We start from the raw sequence: 21693 nt of genomic DNA on the forward strand, positions 1-21693 counted from the left end.
ACAAACCGAAAGGGCTAATATATTAATGTTAATCAAGAAGACAAAATAGAACATGTGAATTGAAAGCAAAATATTTGCATGCGATTTAAAAAATAATAATAATGAAATGTGATCATCAATGCAGTGCCATGAAAACGAAATGATATGGAGAAGAGCAAACCGGGGATGAAGAGTAGGAGCCTCCGTTAGAGCAGGTGAGTCGAAAATTCCCTTTCCATGAGATGAAGGTTTGGCAAGATTTTACTACACACCACGATCCCACATAGCAGGATCATGGGTATTCTTTTCATAATATGATGTATTTTAATTGTAGCACATTTAAACATAATTGTATAATATGTTGATGATATTTAGATGTTTTGCATGTGATAATTAGGGTCAACATTTGCAACGTTTTTTTTCATCAACCGCATCCTTGGTGTTTATTTGGGAATTTGAAGGAGCAGGGCTGTCTGTGGCTTGGTCTTTTGTGTGAACGTCTGGTTTTCAGTCTCTTTTTCACTCTGACATTTTAACGCATCGTTGCCTATTACTGGTGAATCAGTGCCACCAGCTCACCTTCAACGAGGTGTTCTGTGACATTATCATCCTTTTACCCTGTAACCGTGCATGTTTTAGTTTTACACTAAAACGAGTTGGACTAATTAAACGATTTGGAAGGATTAACACTGATTAAATTGCAAGGGCACTGGATTCGGCTATAGCACCTTGCGTGCCTAACATAGAGATGAGAAATAAACTGCTTTATTTGCGCCGCACTCCGGTTATCTTTTAGCCATAACCATTCTGCCAATGGTCACAGGCTGCTACCTTGGAATCGGTATAATGCAATTGGGATTCATTAACACAAATTTATAGGCGAAATGTCAAAGCATGCCATGTGTGTCCAATTAGACTCCCCGTGTAGAGTAATTCACTACAAGTTGTCATTGGGGATGTGGTTGTAATTGTGCTTATGACTGGTATAGCCAATAGAGCCACTGCTATCATTACATTATTGTGGGCCTGTAGCCGCCATAACGGACCTCAACAATGTTGTTTTTTCAAATGCATCTTTAAATGCATGAATTCATTTTTTGCCCAGCTTTGGCCCATAAATGCAACATTTGTAGACTATATTCAGGATGTTAACACACCTGTTTTGAGTGTGGTATAACTTATGGTTAATTGTCTGTATTTGACATATTGAGTATATTTGAAAGCATTAGGCTAATGGCCTACACTCAAAGTGACCATTGTTGTTCTCTATGTATTTTCTTAATCAACAGCCTTTTCACTGAAAATTACACACAACTCAGGAAAATAGGACAGGTTGCGGCATTTAGTTGCAGACTTAGACACAGGGCCTGTCAGTATTTTGAAGTGATGATTTTAATATGAGGATATTGAGAACTCTGGATCATTTATTTATTTTCAATGTAGGCTACACACACTGCATGGGCATCAGATAGCTCCCACAGCATTGCAAGTATAAGAGACCGTGGGTTGTAATCTATTCGTATTCATGTCTTGTCGGGAAGTCTCTTCCATCTCCCCTGCTAGTCTAAACGCAATCCTATGTGTTTAGGGAATATACCTCGTCAGCTTTGCCTGGCCTCCTGATTAACCTAAGCTGAGGCTTACTTTGTCAACCTTTAGCCTGTTTCTGTATCCATACATCAGCCAATAAATTGCAATCATTGCACAAGTTGACAATAAACAAATAAAAACAGCGTTTATCTAGCGACATTCACTACTTTTTTTCTGATATATTTTCACAACCCAGATTGTACACTTTTGAAGAGGTAGAGGACTCAGAGATATTTCTGTTTTTTGACAGAATCAATATCTGTTCATTCCAGAAAAGAGTAGGTTCACTTTTAGGTGCCTCTACCAGGGTCTATCAATAAATGCCTAAGAAATTAATTTAGGAAAACAAACTTATGCTTGCATGTTCTTGGAGTCATCCATACCGACAAGCAAGTACCCGGCCTGATGACCCAGGAGGCTGGTTACACTGTTTCTATTGCCTGTAGCTCTGCAACAGTGTTGTTTCACTGTTTTCATTCGGATTTAGTCTAGTGTTTAGCTGTTTTACTGGAGGGTTGTCGTTGCCATGCTGCTGTGGCTCTATACTATGCACATGCAGGCATCATGGGTAAGAACATGATTTTATGGCACTGTACTTCCTTCCATCACAGCTTTTCATCCTTCCACTCAAAGGTTACGTCAGTGTTGTTTTTCTGATATTTCTGTCCCGTTCATTACTGTCTTTTAAATGAGAGAAAGTGAATGTGCAGTATATTACTAAATCCCTTACTTCCAGATGCTTTGCAGTATACAACATTCTGCCTTCATCGATGCAGATGCTTTTTCAGATAGTTCAAATCTTCTCCCCATGGTAATGTCAGCCCACACTAGAACCATGAAAGGGTGTTTATAACAAACATGACGCTGGAAATTATATCGCCTGTTTGTAGAGTAATATTTGTCCCAGGTGAAATCGTTAAAAAAAAGAAGACAATTGAGGCCAATGAGCATATCCTCTGCGATATATATTTACATATACAGTATTTACATTCACATCCTGCTGGATTACAGACAATACTACCACTCACTCACCAAAGTAGTGTGTTCAAATGGTCCCTTGAGTTCTCCCAAGTGATTAGTTTGCTTTGAAATGATTGTGTGGGTTGTCTACAGGGAGCCTATCTTCTGTGAAAGCATACGGATGATGAGCAACTCCCGCTCTATATATTTAGAAGCCCCAGTTTTCAAGTAATCTGGCAACATAGTCCCATCAGTATACTCAGGGGCATTGCAGTTAGCAACCCACCGATGTTTGCTCACCTAACCATTTGTCTCTCTTGTTTGCAGCTCGGTTTCAGAACAGCAATGAGAATTGGAGCTGGAGATGAGTGAATACCTGGGCTTTGTTAATTTGTTTTTAGTAACCATTGGCGCCCAGGGCAGGTTGAGCGATGCCTGGTTAAGTGGAATATAGTAGGTCATAGGGGTTGAGAGGACACTCGAGTGTACATTGGCGTGGTGCAAGGGCACTCACTTGCCCAGACCATGTGTTTGGCAGAGTTTACGCACCATGTGTTGCCTGCACACCTATCAAATCGGCGAGGAACCGCAACCATCACCACCCGCCGTGGTCTTTTAATGTGGATGTTATGTTCCTACTGGCCATTTACAGTGGTGACCAGCCAGAACTTCAACCCGACTGTGAACACCCAGTTTGGGAAGCTGAGGGGCCTCCGGGTTGCGGTGCCAGGCGAGGTCCTTAAGCCCGTTGACCAGTACCTTGGGGTGCCGTACGCTGCCCCTCCCATTGGGGAGAAGCGCTTCATGCCCCCAGAGCAGCCCTCTTCCTGGTCAGGGATCAAGAATGCTACCCACTTCATGCCCGTGTGCCCTCAGAACATCCGCAACACAGTGCCTGAGATCATGATGCCCATATGGTTCACCTATAACCTGGACACAGTGGCCAACCTCATTCAGGATCAGAACGAGGACTGTTTGTATTTAAACATCTATATTCCAACAGAGGATGGTGAGTGGAACGGATAAAATGGACCAAAGGGACAATCCATGTTGTTTACTGTATTGGCCTTGCTGTCACCTTGCAATCATCATGTTTACTGTATTGGCCTTGCTGTCACCTTGCAATCATCATGTTTACTGTATTGGCCTTGCTGTCACCTTGCAATCATCATGTTTTGCGTATGCAGCAGTTGTCCTTGTGCATCTCATTTGTGCCACCTCAAGTTGTTTTCTCATCCAAAGTCATGTCACCAACTCTTCTTCATCCTGTTACACTGTTGACTCCGTTCATTGTGTTCTCTACAGGAAAATCACACACTGATATAAAACCTATTATTGCGTCAGACAACTAATAATTTAAAGTCAGAATATAGCCTACAGCATGGCACAACCTAACTACTGGGAATGGATCAATAGTTATGATAAATCAGACTCAGACATTTGTTAGGCCGGTGAAATGTTTATTATTGTGCACTAGAGGCTTGTTGTTTACAATGAAACGCCTTAACTGTGTAAGAATCTGAGGTGCAATACATTTATATATTTCTATGCTATGGATCTGTAGATCAATATTTACAAATTCGGAGGTGCTTAGTCTCAAGTAAACACTATTGTGATTGATAAACACATTTCCTTTCCTTCATTTATTTAGGGCTCATACAATATACAGACAGAGTGCATGTGAAAATGGACTGTGTGCAGCATTGTGAAATCATTATGGTTATTATTTAAATCGATGTATATCTTTAACCCCCTATCCCACTACCTCCCTTGTATAGTTCCTGAGGTGATGAAAAGTGAACCGGGTTGGGAATTGGGTGCCTGAATGCTTCTTCAATTTTTCAGAGCCTTCTGTTATTTCGTAGCCTTTCATTCATTTTTCAGTCAAAAGAGTATCCAAGGAATGTTCCTGAAAACCCAACAAGAAAGTATGTAGAGAAGAAGGTATGTAAGCTAACAAAGAAGTAAAAAGGAGCAAAGTGACTTCAGAGTTGGCTCAAAACCAAGATCACATCGTCATCGTATTTGAAAATCAAACACAGTAGAGACCGATAAATGTCGGTCCGAGATGTGTGCGTCCATCCATGCCTGAGAGTGTGTGTCTCTCTGCTGTGCAAAATGAAAAGCAATCCAGAGTAAGATCATTCCACACAATAACATCCACCCATGACATGTTTATTCGAAAAACACATTGATTTCTATACATTTTTTATTTGTTATTATTGGAAAGCCATTAATGAAAGAAATCAACATTCTGATGTCAAAAGTTACTGTTTGTACAATATGTAAATCTAATTTGTTCTGATTGAGTCATGGCAATGAAAAGGAGAGTACATCATATCTTACCTCAAATTCTGCACAGCCTATGTTTACTGCAAACAAACATTCTTTTGTTTTTACAGTAACGCCATTTTTGACAGATTTTCCAGGACACAGATTGGGATATCACTATCTTCCTTCCTTGGTGGTCAATCATGCTATTTTTGAATTCTCTTGTACTTTTTTGTTTTTTTTCCTCCTTGATGTGATTCCTAGGGGCCCACAGCAAGAGTCAAGGAGTGGATTTCTCTCATGGTGACAGTGAAGGTATTTTTGGTGCTCAAAGTTTAATGCATGACGTTTTTTCTTTTTAGACACTTTTTGACTTTTGATATTTTCATAGACTTTCGTCTTCGATCTTACCTTTGACAACTCAGAAGTGGTTAAACCTTAGTTTATCAGTGGGCATGCCAAGTCAATTATAAGTCACTTGATTCTCTCAGCGTCTTAGCTATTTCACTCTCAATTGTTTTGATTTGGACATCCATATCATATCTGCAGTATTTTTTGTGTCAAGGATTTTTTGGGACACTGAATACTTATTTTGTACCCCTTGAATACAAATGCTGGTCAATTTGCCATTGATCCCAAATTTACTCAATTTGAACAATGACTCACATGGGTTATTTCTTGTATCTTTGTGGCTATACCAATCAACAAAAATATTATTTTGTAGCACCATAAATAGAATGGGAAGTGAAGATTTTCCTGTGTCTTCTAGGGATCACAGACTGGGCTATCTATAACCAAATACATCTTATCTCAAAGTCTCCTCCACTACCTCTCTGTGGGTCTCATGAGAGGACCGTATGAGTGACTCATGAGGATGAAGCTATTACTATTCACAACATGTCGTACTGTTCAAGAGATTGAGTGTGATGTAGGAAATGGGTGTCCTTATGTTATTTTATGGCAACTCACGCCTTTCTCACATTGACACTGAACTTACAGTTCAGGTCATATGCCTTATTCTTTTTGTCACCAAATTGTTTTTTACTTTGTCGTTTTTTCATTGGGGCGGGGAGGGCAGTTATAATGTGGGGAGGGTTTATATGCCTTATTCTGACAAAAAAAACTATATTTAGTAGTTGTTGTTTTAGATGCAGAGAAAATCATGTCTTGTAATTTAACCACTATTATGACAAATTAATTGATTGGAGCGTGGTGCACAGAAACAACCACCTTGCCTGTAGACGCATGCTCTGTTGAACATAGTGAACACATAGTATTAACTAGATACACTTTAGAGATACTAGATGTGAAAACGGTATATTGCTAATAATAGAATATTAGAATATGGCTCAGGCTCTAGTATAAACACAGTTTTGTGGGGGGAAAACATTGAGATTGACATAATATAGATCCCTGTTAGGCCTGTATGAGTAGTGTCCTTGCTTTGCATTCTTGTCTCCATTGGTGCGTCACAACCAAGACCGTAATCACGAAGCACATCTGCTAAAATCAATACCATTACCTTGAGCTTACCTTCAGCTTTAGTGGTGTAAATGTTGCTGAGTCTACCGTCTGGTAGGGGTTACAGTATTCTGATGTTGCATTACCTTGCCTGTAACTCTTTACAGTACAAATAGTAAATGGCTGATTCTCTCTGCAGACATTCGGAACACTGAGGCTAGGCCTGTGATGGTCTACATCCATGGAGGATCCTACATGGAGGGGACAGGAAATATGATCGATGGGAGTGTGCTGGCCAGCTATGGGAATGTCATCGTCATCACTCTCAACTACAGGGTCGGAGTACTAGGTGATGGGATTCTCTTACTATCTCTGAATGGTGTCTGTGGAATTTCTTTTCAGTCTCGAAGATACATTTTCTTCTTCTCATAACGTTGATCTCCACACAGAGATCCAATTCATATGTACACTTATGCCAGTTATTCAAACAAACAAAAAATTCTATTCATTTGTTACATTTCTAACATTTGCTATGGAAGTCATTTTCTCCTGGTGTGTAATGTATAATCCCAGGTTATGAAGGCAATGTCTTTTTCAGTGTGTTATTGTCTTGAGGAGGGAGTAAGATTAGAACTCCTCAGTCAGAGGGCAACGGTTAGGACTATTAATCGCCTACTTGGTGTATACAAGCTACAATATTCCAAAACACTGTTCATCTTTTTTGAACTAACCTGCAGAGAAATTAATTAACAGCCTGGAAGACTGATTTAAATAGGAAGGGATGCAGGAATCACAGCCAAGGTCTGGAGTCTTTCTTGTATGAGCGACATCACAGCTGTAACACTTCATGTATCTCTGTGCGAGGGGGAAAGGGCCTGCCCCTCTCTCTGTGATTGATACTGCATAGTGGAGAATGCATAGTGGAGAATGCATAGTGGAGAATGCATATTGGAGAAAAAGACTGGTTGCAACTCAAGGAACCATGCAGTGAGAGTATCCTCATGAAAAAGTGGAGGAGGAGGAGGAGAATGATGTACTGAGCTAGGTATTTAACCTGCTCTGGTATGGTAAATCACAGATAAAAGTGTGACAAGAAAGAAGTTAAATAACACTAATATCCTCTGCTGTACACTTCAGGGTTCCTCAGTACAGGTGACCAGGCAGCTAAAGGAAATTATGGACTCCTGGACCAGATCCAAGCCCTGCGTTGGATCAGCAAGAACATTGGCTATTTTGGAGGAGACCCTGGTCGCATCACTGTCTTTGGATCTGGGATCGGAGCATCCTGCGTCAGCCTGCTCACACTGTCCCACCACTCTGAGGGTAAGACTTAAACTCAACCTGGATAGACAGGGCAGGGGGGGGGGGGGATGGGGATAGTCACCAGGGAATCTCATGCCCAATGAGAATGCCTTTATATAGCTTTATCGCATGATAAACACACACAGACCCAGTGATTCCTCAGCCTGCAGTTTTCACAGACACATACTAGGTACTACATTATCTGGTACTTCATCTCAATGTATAGCTTTATGTGGAGCATTAACATTAATGTGTTGTGTTCTGTAGTATTGCTTCAGGGAAGTGACTTTATTCACTGTGTTGAAACAGATCTACTGTTATCTGCTTTTATTTGTACTTTGATGTTTTTAATGCAAACATGCAAAAAATGTATATTTCTGTATTATGCCATTATTTAGTTTTACATTTACATTATAAAGTGTGTTCGGAAAGTATTCAGATCTCTTCCCCTTTTCCACATTTTGTTACGTTACAGCCTTATTAAAAAAATGTACTAAATTATATTTTTCCCTCATCAATCTACACACAATACCCCATAATGACAAAGTGAAAACAGGTTTTTAGATATGTTTGCAAAGTTATAAAAAATGTCAAATATCAATATCTTATTTACATAAGTATTCAGACCTTTTGCTATGAGACTCAAAACTGAGCTCAGGTGCATCCTGTTTCCATTGATCATCCTTGAGATATTTCTACAACTTGATTTGAGTCCAGCTGTGGTAAATTCAATTGATTGAACATTATTTGGAAAGGCATACATCTGTCTATATAAGGTTCCACAGCTGACAGTGCATGTCAGAGTAAAAACCAAGCCATGAGGTTGACGGAATCGTCCGTAGAGCTCCGAGACAGGATTGTGTCGGGGCACAGATCTGGAGAAGGGTACCAAAGAATGTCTGCAGCCTTGAAGGTCCCCAAGAACACAGTGGCCTTTGGAACCACCTTTGGAACCAAGACTCTTCCTAGAGTTGACCACCTGGCCAAACTGAGCAATCGGGGAGAAGGGCTTTGGTCAGGGAGGTGACCAAGAACGCGATGATCACTCTGACAGAGCTTCAGAGTTCCTCTGTGGTGATGGGATAACCTTCCAGAAGGACAACCATCTCTGCAGCACACCACCAATAAGGCCTTTATGGTAGAGTGGCCAGACGGAAGCCACTCCTCAGTAAAAGGCACATAATAGCCCGCTTGGAGTTTGCCAAACGGCACCTAAACAACTCTGAGACCATGAGAAATAAGATTCTCTGGTCTGATAAAACCAAGATTGAACTCTCAGTGGCAGGGACTGAGCTAAAGAGGATCTGCAAAAAAGAATGGGAGAAACTCATCAAATACAGGTGTGCCAAGCTTGTAGTGTCATATCCAAGAAGACTCGAGGCTGTAATCGCTGCCAAAGGTGCTTAAACAAAGTACTGAGTAAAGGGTCTGAATACTTATGTAAATGTGATATTTATTATCATTATATTTTATAAATGTGCAAACATTTCTAAGCCTGTTTTTGCTTTGTCATTGTGGGTTATTGTGTGTAAATTGATGAGAAAAAAAACAATTGAATATACAACCCTTATCCTCAACTAAAAAAGGAATCGTTTCACCAAAATGGCGCCTGAGAAGACCAACCGATTGTGTTTTTTTTGTTTGTATATTTGCGTTGTTTGTAACTTATTTTTGAACTTATTTTGTACATAATGTTGCCGCTACCGTCTCTTATGACTGAAAAGAAGTAATGGACATCAGGACTGCGATTACTCACCACGGACTGGCAGAATCCTTTTTTTCCTTTAACGAGTCTGACGAGCCCTACGCAAAGTATTTACTGCTTTCTTGGGAACAGGCCCAGATCCCCTTGATTTGCGTGAAGAGGAGGTGGAGAAAAATGGGCCAGAGGGTGTGCTGCCTTCTGAGAATTTGTAGGCGATTGAATAAACCCCCACTTCCTTCCATTCTGCTTGCAAACGTGAAATCTTTGAAGAATAAAATCGATGATCTACGCAGAGGTTAAACTACCAACGGGACATTCAACACTGTAATATCTTATGCTTCACGGAGTCGTGGCTGAACGACGACATTATCAACATACAGCTGGCTGGTTATACGCTGTACCGGCAGGATAGAACATCGGTGTCTGGTAAGACAAGGCTCGGTGGACTATGAATTTTTGTAAATAACAGCTGGTGCACGATATCTAAGGAAGTCTCGAACTATTACTCTACTTCAGGCGAGCATCTCATGATAAGCTGTAGACCACACCATCTACCTAGAGAGTTTTCATCTGTATTTTTCGTAGCTGTTTACATACCACCACAGACTGACGCTGGCACTAAGACAGCATTGAATGAGCTGTATTCCACCATAAGCAAACAAGAAAACGGTGTTCCTAGTAGCCGGGGACTTTAATGCAGGGAAACCAAATTTTTGTCAGCAACCAGAGGGAAAAAACTCTTTACTCCACAGACAGAGACGCATACAAAGTTCTCCCTCGCCCTCCATTTGGCAAATCTGACCATAATTATATCCTGCTGATTCCTGCTTACAAGCAAACATTAAAGCAGGTGCACCAGTGACTAGATCAATAAAAAAGTGATCAGATGAAGCAGTTGCTTAAACTACAGGACTGTTTTGCTAGCACAGACTGGAATATGTTCCGGGATTCCTCCAATGGCATTGAGGAGTACACCACATCAGTCATTGGCTTCATCAATAAGTGCATTGATGACGTCGTCCCCACAGTGACCGTACGTACATACCCCAACCAGAAGCCAGGCACCATCCGCATTGAGCTAAAGGCTAAAGCTGCCGCTTTCAAGGAGGGGGACTCTAATCCAGAAGCTTGTAAGAAATCCCGCTATGCCCTCCGACGAACCATCAAACAGGCAAAGCGTCAATACAGGACTAAGATCGAATCGTACTACACCGGCCCTGACACTCGTCGGATGTGGCTTGCAAACCATTACAGACTACAAAGGGAAACACAGCCGAGAGCTGCCCAGTGACACGAGCTAAACTACTTCTATGCTCGCTTCGAGGGAAATAACACTGAAACATGCACAAGAGCACCAGCTGTTATGGACGACTGTATGATCGCGCTCTCCGCAGGTCAACATTCATAAGGCCGCAGGGCCAGACAGATTACCAGGATGTGTACTGTGAGCATGCGCTGACCAACTGGCAAGTGTCTACACTGACATTTATAGCCTCTCCCTGACCAAGTCTGTAATACCAACATGTTTTAAACAGACCACCATAGTGCCTGTGCCCAAGAGCACTAAGGTAATGTGCCTAAATGACTACCGACCCGGATCACTCACAGAGTGCTTTGAAAGGCTGGTCATGGCTCACATCAACACCATTATCCCAGAAACCCGAGACCCACTCCAATTTGCCTACTGCCCCAACAGATCCACAAATGATGCAATCTCTATTGCACTCCACACTGCCCTTTCCCCCCTGGACAAAAGGAACACTTATGTGAGAATGCTATTCATTGACTACAGCTCAGCGTTCAACACCATAGTGCCCTCCAAGCTTATCAATAAGCTAAGGACTCTGGGACTAAATACCTCCTTATGCAACTGGATCCTGGACTTCCTGATGGGCCGCCCCAGATGGTAAGGGTAGATAACAACACATCCGCCATGCTGATCCCCACCACAGGGGCCCCTCGGGGGTGCTCAGTCCCCTCCTGTACTCCCTGTTCACTCATGACTGCACGGCCAGGCACGACTCCAACACCATCATTAAGTTTGCCGATGACACAACAGTGGTAGGCCTGATCACCGACAACGATGAGACAGCCTATAGAGAGGAGGTCAGAGACTTGGCCGTGTGGTGACAGGACAAAAACTTCTGCCTCAACATGATCAAGACAAAGGAGATGATTGTGGACTACAGGAAAAGAGGACCGAGCACGCCCCCATTCTCATCAATGGGGCTGCAGTGGAGCAGGTTGAAAGCTTCAAGTTCCTTGGTGTCCATGTCACCAACAAACTAACATGGTCCAAGCACACCAAGAGAGTTGTGAAGAGGGCACAACAAAATCTATTCCCCCTCAGGAGACTGAAAAGATCTGGCATGGGTCCTCAGATCCTCAAAAGGTTCTACAGCTGCACAATCGAGAGCATCTTGACTGGTTGCATCACTGCCTGGTATGGCAACTGCTCCGGGTCCAATCACAAGGCACTACAGAGGCTTCCTGCCATCCAGTACCTCTATACCAGGAGGTGTCAGAGGAAGGCCCTACAAATTGTCAAAGACTCCAGCCACCCAAGTCATAGACTGTTCTCTCTGCTACCGCATGGCAAGCGGTACCGGAGCGCCAAGTCTAGGTCCAAGAGACTTAACAGCTTCTACCCCCAAGCCATAAGACCCCTGAACATCTAATCAAATGTCTACCCAGACTATTTGCATTCCCCCCTCTCTTTTAAACCGCTGCTACTCTCTGTTGTTATCATCTATGCATAGTCACTTTAATTACTCCACCTACATGTGCATATTACCTCAACTAACCGGTGCCGCCTGTTACGTAACTAGGAGTGGTGGGTGCGGAGTCAGGCGCAGAGAGCAGAGGTTTAAGGAAAACCGTATATTTATTCCGGTGAGAAAAGGTCATGCCAAAACAACAGGCGAATAAATCACCGGCCCAAAACAGGACACAAACAGTCCGGAAAAATACAAACAATACCATCCACAAAACAGAACAGAGAAACAAGCCCGCACAAAAGAAGGCGGGCATAACAGGCTTAAATAGCCCTAAACCAAACCCCAAACTAGAAACACGTGAAACCAATAAGACATAACCAACAGAAAAGGAAAAGGGAATCGGTGGCTGCTAGTAGACCGGTGAGCTCCGCCCAAACAGGAAGGGGAGCCACCTCCGGTGGAAGTCGTGACAGTACCCCCACCCCCCCTCCCCTGACGCGCGGCTCCTGCAGCGAGCCGACACAGGCATCGAGGACGACCCAGAGGGCGAGGCGCAGGGCGATCCAGATGGAGGCGATGGAATTCCCTCAGCAGTGATGGATCCAAGATGTCCCCCACCGGTTCCCAGCACCTCTTCTCCAGACCGTACCCCTCCCAGTCAACGAGGTACTGTAGGCCCCTCACCCGGCGTCTAGAGTCCAGAAAAGAATGTACTGTGTATGCCGGGGACCCCTTGATGTCCAGAGGGGGTGGAGGGACCTCCGGCACATCACCTTCCTGCAGGGGACCAGCTACCACTGGCCCGAGGAGAGACACATGAAACGAGGGGTTAATACGATAGTAAGAAGGGAGCTGTAACCTATAACACACCTCGTTCATCCTCCTCAGGACTTTAAATGGCCCCACACACTGCGGCCCCAGCTTCCCGCAGGGCAGGTGGAGGGTGAGAGCAAGACGCTGTCTCCCAGTGCGAACACGAGGGCCTCACTGCGGTGGCGGTCAGCGCTCCTCTTCTGCCGCCCACCAGCTTGTTTGAGTGATTCCTTGCCGGCCCTCCAGGTCTCCTTTGAGCGCTGTACCCACTCCTCCACCGCAGGAGCTTCGGTCTGGCTCGGATGCCACGGTGCCAGGACCGGCTGGTAGCCCAATACGCACTGAAAAGGCAAGGAGTGGCGGAGGAGTGGCGGAGTGAGTTCTGAGCCACCTCCATGGGACGTACCTCGCCCATTCTCCTGGCCGGTCCTGGCAATACGAACGCAGAAACCTACCCACATCCTAGTTCACTCTCTCCACCTGCCCATTACTCTCGGGGTGATAACCCGAGGTCAGGCTGACCGAGACCCCCAGACGCTCCATAAACGCCCTCCAAACTTGGGACATGAACTGGGGAACCCGATCAGAAACGATGTTCTCAGGCACCCTGTAGTGCCGGAAGACGTGGGTAAACAGGGCTTCCACAGTCTGTAGGGCAGTAGGGAGACCGGGCAACAGGAGGAGACAGCAGGACTTAGAAAACCGATCCACAACAACCAGGATCGTAGTGTTCCCCTGAGATGGGGGAAGATCGGTAAGAAAATCCACCGACAGATGGAACCACGGCCATTGTGGAACGGGGAGGGGCTGTAACTTCCCTCTAGGCAGGTGTCTAGGAGCCTTACTCTGAGCGCACACCGAACAGGAGGAGACATAAAACCTCACGTCCTTAGCTAAGGTGGGCCACCAGTACTTTCCCTTAAGACCTCGCACTGTCCTCTCAACACCCGGATGGCCTGAAGAGGGTAGTGTATAAGCCCACCAAATCAATTGATCACGAACACCAAACAGCACGTACTGAAGACCCGCTGGACACTGTGGAGGCGCAGGTTCCAATCGTAATACCCGCTTGATGTCTGCGTCCACCTCCCATACCACCGGTGCCACCAGACATGAAGCTGGAAGGATGGGAGTAGGATCAATGGACTGATCCTCGATGTCATAGAGATGGGACAGCTCGTCGGCCTTCGTGTTAAGGGAACCTGGTCTATAGGAGATAGTGAACCTAAATCTGGTGAAAAACATGGCCCACCTTGCCTGACGAGGATTCAGTCTCCTCGCTGCCCGGATATACTCCAGATTACGGTGGTCAGTCCAGATGAGGAAAGGGTGCTTAGCCCCCTCAAGCCAATGTCTCCACACCTTCAGAGCTTTTACCACAGCTAACAACTCCCGGTCCCCAACATCATAGTTTCGCTTCGCCGGACCGAGCTTCTTCGAAAAGAAAGCGCAGGGGCGGAGCTTCGGTGGCGTGCCCGAGAGCTGTGATAGCACGGCTCTAACCCCAGCCTCGGATGCGTCCACCTCCACTATGAACGCCAAAGATGGGTCCGGATGGGCCAACACGGGAGTGTCGGTAAACAGCGCCTTCTGTCTGCCTCTGCTGACCACCGTAAACGTGCCGGCCCCCCCTTCAGCAATGAGGTAATGGGAGCTGGCACCAAGCCAAAACCCCGGATAAACCTCTGGTAGTATTTGGCAAACCCTAAAAACCGCTGCACCTCCTTCACCGTGGTCGGAGTCGGCCAATTACGCACGGCCTTGACGCGGTCACACTCCATCACCACCTCCGAGGTGGAAATGATATAACCCAGGAAGGAAACGGCTTGTTTGGAGAACACACATTTCTCCACCTTGAAGTACAGGTCATGCTCCAGCAGTCGCCCAAGTATCTTGCGCACCAGAGACACATGCGCGGTGCGTGTGGTGGAATAGATCAGGATATCATCAATATACACTACCACACCCTGCCCATGCAGGTCCCTGAGAATCTCATCTACAAAGGATTGAAAGACGTCTGGAGCATTCTTTAACCCATACGGCATGACGAGGTACTCATAATGGCCAGATGTGGTACTAAACGCGGTTTTCCACACACCAGATTATACGCGCTCCTGAGGTTCAGTTTAGTGAAAAAACACGCTCTGTGAAAAGATTCTACTGCCATAGCGATGAGAGGTAGCAGGTAACTAAACCCCACTGTGATGGTATTTAGACCTCTATAATCAATGCACGGACGCAGACCTCCCTCCTTTATTTCACAAAAAAGAAACTTGAGGAGACAGGTGACTTTGAGGGCCGAATGTACCCCTGCCCCAGAGATTCAGTGACATATGTCTCCATAGCCACTGTCTCCTCCTGTGGGTACAATGGGTACACGTGACTCCTGTGAAGTGCTGCGTTTACCTGGAGGTTTATCGCGCAATCCCCTCATCGATGAGGTGGTAATTTTGTCGCCCTCTTCATACAGAAGGCGATAGCCAAATTGGCATATTCTGAGGGAATGCGCACAGTGGAAACCTGGTCTGGACTCGCCACCATCGTGTCACCAATGGAAACTATACACCTACCTGAACACTCCTCTGACCACCCCTGGAGAGCCCCCTGTTTCCAAGAAATCCTAGGATTGTGACTAGCCAGCCAGGGAACCCCCAGCACCACTGGAAACGCAGGTGGATCAATAAGGAAGAGACTAATCCACTCCCCATGATCCCCCTGCGTTACCATGTCCAGTGGAACCGTGGCCTCCCTGACCCTAACGGTCGGTTATCTAAGGAGTGCACGGGGAAGGGTGGATCTATCGGCACCAGTGGAATCCCTGACCTACGAGCAAGTCTGCGATCCATAAACTTCCCAGCTGCGCCTGAATCGACTAGTGCCTTATGCTGGAGAGAGGGAGAAAACTCAGGGGAAGAGATTAGTAAAAACATGTGACCAACAGGGAGCTCTGGGTGAGTTAGGTGCTGATTCACCTGGGGTGACCAAGAAGTGCTCTGCCTGCCCTCTCAACTCCCAGACGAGCTCCTCCAGCACCGGTCGGCAGTGTGTCCTCTCCGACCACAGCTGGTGCAGGAGGAGCCTCCTCCTCCGGTTCCCCTCGATGTGGCCCCCCCCTAACTCCATAGGTATTGGAGCGGGAGGGCCGGGAGGTGGCCCATTCTGAACGCCCGCGGGCAGCTAGCAGGTTGTCCAGTCGGATTGACATGTCTATGAGCTCGTCGAGGGAGAGGGTGGCGTCCCAACAAGCTAGCTCCCTGTGGACATCCTCTCGGAGGCTACACCGGCAGTGGTCCATCAGGGCCCTGTCATTCCACCCAGCTCCAGCGGCCAAGGTCCGAAACTCCAGCGCGAAGTCCTGCACACTCCTCGTCTTCTACCTAAGGTGGAACAGCCGTTAGTAGTGGTCCCTTGCGGAGTCTGGGCTGTTCAAAACTGCGTTGGCCCACTCCAGGGCTCTGCCCGGCAGGCAGGAGACGAGGACACTCACGCTCTCCTCACCAGAGGGAGTCGGGCGAATGGTAGCCAGGTATAGATCGAGCTGGAGCAAGAATCCCTTGCACCCAGCCACCGCTCCATCATACTCCCTTGGGGGCGCAAGACAAAGAGCGTATTTATTCCGGTGAGAAAAGGTCATGCCAAAACAACAGGTGAATAAATGACAGGACACAAACAGTCCGGAAAAATACAAACAACACCATCCACAAAACAGAACAGAGAAACAAGCCCGCGCAAAAGTAGGTGGGCATAACAGGCTTAAATAGCCCTAAACCAAACCCCAAACGAGAAACAGGTGAAACCAATAAGACATAACCAACAGAAAAGGAAAAGGGAATTGGTGGCAGCTAGTAGACCGGTGACGACGACCTCCGAGGAAGGGGAGCCACCTTCGGTGGAAGTCGTGACACCCCCGCGCATTGACTCTGTACCGGTACCCCCATGTATATAGTCTCCCTATTGTTATTTTACTGCTGCTCTTTAATTACTTGTTACTTTTATTTCTTATCCTTATTTTTTTAAACTGTATTGTTGGTTAGGGTTTCGTAAGTAAGCATTTCACTGTAAGGTCTTCAGCTGTTGTTTTCAGCGCATGTGACTAATACAATTTGATTTGATTTTATATTCAAACGAGTTCAGTTCACGTAACTGGGTTGACGTTAAAATGAGGGACAGACGTAAATTAATCACTAATCACATTAAATAAATACAAATCTTCAGAAAGGTCTTTGTCAAAGCAAAAACATAACTAGAGCTTTACAGTGATAGTGAAACCTTCAATACATTTGGGGTTAAGCGGGTTAAAATCTTCATGTCAAAATGCCGAATTTCCCATGTGGTCTATAATAAAGGGCACTTCATTTAATTTAACAGGCTTTTGAAATTCACTATTGGTAAACAATTTCTACTTAAAATATCAAAGGGATGCAAAATGTACTCTATTTGTGAACCAAACCCCAAACTCCAAATGGATCTAATCGAGTCCTTCAGAGGAAGTGAATCGGTTGGATATGTGGCTAGGGTGGTAGGGTAGTGGTACAGTTAAGTGATGGCTATTGTTCTCCTCTCCTAAATATAATCAGACTAAAAGCTTTGCCTCTTAAAGAGTGAACCCCTTTAACAGATCTACCTATAAATCCAAGGTAGTGTATGGATGGAGTCTAACTATCTAGCTATCTATCATTTTAACTTTATATATTTACATTTTATTCATCAAGACATGTGTACACAGCACATACTGTGCAGCATCTATTAATCAATATAATAATCTTTAAACCTCACTCTGTTTTACACTCTCTAATTTATCCCCAGCGTTTCAGAAAGATTTGCTCGTATTTCTTTCTTACCCTCACGAGAGTAAATGGAAGGAGGGTTGTGAATGAATTGAGGAATGTCACTCAATCTGAAACAAAGATAGTGGCATCTGTGCCTCATCTCCCACAACCGCGCGCACACACACACACACACACACACACACACACACACACACACACACACACACACACACACACACACACACACACACACACACACACACACACACACACACACACACACACACACACACACACACACACACACACACACACACACACACACACCACCTCTTCTCCTCTAATCAATCAGCCCTTTATTACATCAGGCCACAGCTCTAACGGCACCAGAGCCAGCTTAGGCCCCTCTCACTGAGATTGTGTGAGCCAGCGTGATATTGTGGTATACAGACAGACTACCCAGACTAGTCTTTATATCATATATTTTTCAAGCATTAATCAAGAACCACGATCACCGTTGGTGATATAATAAAAAAATATTATATCGCCATGTTTTCCAGATGTTTTTCCACTGCCTGGCTGTGTAAAATGAGGTTGTTTCACGACAGGCCAAATTTGGTTTGATGGGATCATAACAAAGTAAAAAACAGGAAGGTCAGTTAAGTGAATAATTAAGGTGAAGCATACAGTATAATCAAAGTGGATAATTTAAGGGACTGAAGAGCAGTGGGATTTGTCCTTTGTTTTCCAGACATGTATGCTTTGGTTAGTGGATGTGATGTATGTCCTGGTAGCTCTGTCCCATAGGGCAGCGCACAATTGTCCCAGCGTTGTCTGGGTTAGTATTTGGCCTATTTGGCCGAGGTAGGCCGCCATTGTAAATAAGAATTTGTTCTTAACTGACTTGCCTAGTTAAATAAAGTATAAATAAAAAATACAAATAAATGAAAAAACGGTAGTAAATGCCCATTTCTACTTATCACTTATTAACCATCATTTATTCACATTACTTTACTTTAATACATTTTTTATTTTATGACTTTATTATTATAATAAAATGCTAAAAAATGTTACGTACCTTTTCTCCCAAATTTCATGATATCCAATTGTGATCTTGTCTCATCGCTGCAACTCCCAAACGGGCTTGGGAGAGGCGAAGGTTGAGTCATGCGTCCTCCAAAACATGACCAGACAATCCGAGCTTCTTAACACCCGTCCGCTTAACCTCTAGCGTCGAGCAATCCCGTATCCGGGAGCGTAATCATAGCCTCAAGCTCATTAGCATAACGCAACGTTAACTATTCATGAAAATCGCAAATGAAATGAAATAAATATATTGGTTCACAAGCTTAGCCTTCTGTTAACAACACTGTCATCTCAGATTTTCAAAATATGCTTTTCAACCATAGCTACACAAGAATTTGTGTAAGAGTATTGATAGCTAGCATAGCATTAAGCCTAGCATTCAACAGGCAACATTTTCACAAAAACAAGAAAAGCATTCAAATAAAATAATTTACCTTTGAAGAACTTCGGATGTTTTCAATGAGGAGACTCTCAGTTAGATAGCAAATGTTCAGTTATTCCAAAAATATTATTTGTGTAGGAGAAATCGCTCCGTTTTGTTCATCGTGTTTGGCTAAGAAATGAAAACGAAAATTCAGTCATTACAATGCCGAACTTTTTTCCAAATTAACTCCATAATATCGACAGAAACATGGCAAACGTTGTTTAGAATCAATCCTCAAGGTGTTTTTCACATATCTATTTAATGATAAATCATTCGTGGCAGTTGCCTTTCTCCTCTTAACCAAATGGAAAAGTGGACGCAGCTGGAGATTGCGCAATAATTTCGACGGAGGACACCAAGCGGACACCTGGTAAATGTAGTCTCTTATGGTCAATCTTCTAATGATATGCCTACAAATCCGTCACAATGCTGCAGACACCTTGGGGAAACGACAGAAAGTGTAGGCTCATTCCTGGCGCATTCACAGCCATATAAGGAGACATTGAAACACAGCGCATTCAAAATATGGGGCATATCCTGTATGAAATTTCATCTTGGTTTTGCCTGTAGCATTAGTTCTGTGGCACTCACAGACAATATCTTTGCAGGTTAGGAAACGTCAGAGTGTTTTCTTTCCAAAGCTGTCAATTATATGCATAGTCTAGCAACTTTTCGTGACAAAATATCTTGTTTAAAACGGGAATGTTTTTTTATCCAAAAATTAAAAGAGCGCCCCCTATATCGAAGAAGTTAACCCGAAAGCCAGCCGCACAAATGTGCCAGAGGAAACACCATCCAACTGACAACCAAAGTCAACCTGCAGGCGTCTGGCCTTTCACAATGAACATGGCCAAGATGTTCAAATGTTCATAAATGACCAGCATGGTCAAATAATAATTATCACAGTAGTTGTCGAGGGTGCAGCAAGTCAGCACATCAGGAGTAAATGTCAGTTGGCTTTTCATAGCCAATCATTATGAGTATCTCTACCACTACTGCTGTCTCTAGAGAGTTGAAAACAGCAGGTCTGGGACAGGTAGCACGTCCAGTGAACAGGTCAGGATTCCATAGCCGCAGGCAGAACAGTTGAAACTGGAGCAGCAGCACAGCCAGGTGGACTAGGGACAGCAAGGAGTCATCATGCCAGGTAGTCCTGAGGCATGGTCCTAGGGCTCAGGTCCTCCGAGAGAAAGAGAGAAAGAGAGAAAGAGAGAAAGAGAGAATTAGAGAGAGCATACTTAAATTCACACAGGAAACTGGATAAGACAGGAGAAGTACTCCAGATATAACAAACTGACCCTAGCCCCCGACACACAAACTACTGCAGCATAAATACTGGAGGCTGAGACAGGAGGGGTCAGGAGACACTGTGGCCCCATCCGATGATACCCCCGGACATTGCCAAACAGGAAGGATATAACCCCAACCAGTTTGCCAAAGCACAGCCCCCACACCACTAGAGGGATATCTTCAACCACCAACTTACCATCCTGAGTATAGCCCACAAAGATCTCCACCACGGCACAACCCAAGGTTGTGACTCAACCCACTCAAGTGACACACCCCTCCTAGGGATGGCATGAAAGAGCACCAGTAAGCCAGTGACCAGTAAGCCAGCCCCTGTAATAGGGTTAGAGGCAGAGAATCCCAGTGGAGAGAGGGGAACCGGCCAGGCAGAGACAGCAAGGGCAGTTCGTTGCTCCAGAGCCATTCAGTTCACCTTCACACTCCTGGGCCAGACTACACTCAATCATATGACCCACTGAAGAGATGAGTCTTCAGTAAAGACTTAAAGGTTGAGACCAAGTCTGCGTCTCTCACATTCTCGCAGACCATTCCATAAAAATGGAGCTCTGTAGGAGAAAGCCATGCCTCCAGCTGTTTGCTTAGAAATTCTAGGGACAATTAGGTGGCCTGCGTCTTGTGACCGTAGCGTACGTGTAGGTATGTACGGCAGGACCAAATCAGAAAGATAGGTAGGAACAAGCCCATGTAATGCTTTGTAGGTTAGCAGTAAAACCTTGAAATCAGCCCTTGCCTTAACAGGAAGCCAGTGTAGAGAGGCTAGCACTGGAGTAATTGTTAAGAATTTTATGAATAAATGACTAAACAATATCCCCATTTTAAATAGAACTGTAACTAAGTAAACTTATACTCTGTTTTATTATATCTGATTAACAATATGAGTTCATAAGTGAGGGATTGTGGAGCCTGAAACAGGGGGTAATTACATTTAAATAAATACCATTCCAGCCAGGTTGGAGGAGATTAGGAGTGTTTTTTTTAAGTAAGCAGAAAAGGTCTTTAACCTATGGTTGAACCGACGAAACTTAGCTCTGGGGTGTTTTAGATAAGGTAGTGAGTGCATTCCCAGGTTTCCTTTAACTAGAACTGTCAGCTAAGTGGTGATCGATAATGGTGAGGGGTCAAGAGTTAATTCAGCTATATTGTGTGTCCTGTGTGTGCGTTAGTGAGTCGGAATTCACTTTTAAACTTGCTTTGTCTCAGTCAGGAGGAGGAGATTAATTCTAGAAGCAATGAAATGACATCATGTTTTGTATATAAACTGTTGTTCGTGGATACATGAGAGCGCGCTCCGAGAATAAATGCTATTAT

General features: G+C 44.5%; 1 protein-coding gene across 3 annotated transcripts in view; it reads left to right on the forward strand.

The window, feature by feature from the left end:
• Window positions 1–21693, forward strand: part of LOC135548489 (neuroligin-3-like) — a 33904-nt gene continuing 12211 nt past the window's right edge. For 2 of the 3 annotated variants that reach the window (XR_010456833.1, XM_064978153.1), the window contains exons 1-5: window positions 1–194; window positions 2857–3538; window positions 5065–5115; window positions 6461–6610; window positions 7399–7584. Coding sequence is in view for 2 of the 3 variants with exons in the window: in XM_064978153.1 (XP_064834225.1) it covers window positions 3055–3538; window positions 5065–5115; window positions 6461–6610; window positions 7399–7584 (871 nt within the window). In the remaining variant the exon portion in view is untranslated. The remainder of the gene's footprint in view (window positions 195–2856; window positions 3539–5064; window positions 5116–6460; window positions 6611–7398; window positions 7585–21693) is intronic. The other variant, XM_064978154.1, reaches the window with a different exon arrangement.

This window comes from Oncorhynchus masou, chromosome 11 (assembly GCF_036934945.1).
Source record: "Oncorhynchus masou masou isolate Uvic2021 chromosome 11, UVic_Omas_1.1, whole genome shotgun sequence".
Classification (NCBI taxonomy): domain Eukaryota; kingdom Metazoa; phylum Chordata; class Actinopteri; order Salmoniformes; family Salmonidae; genus Oncorhynchus; species Oncorhynchus masou.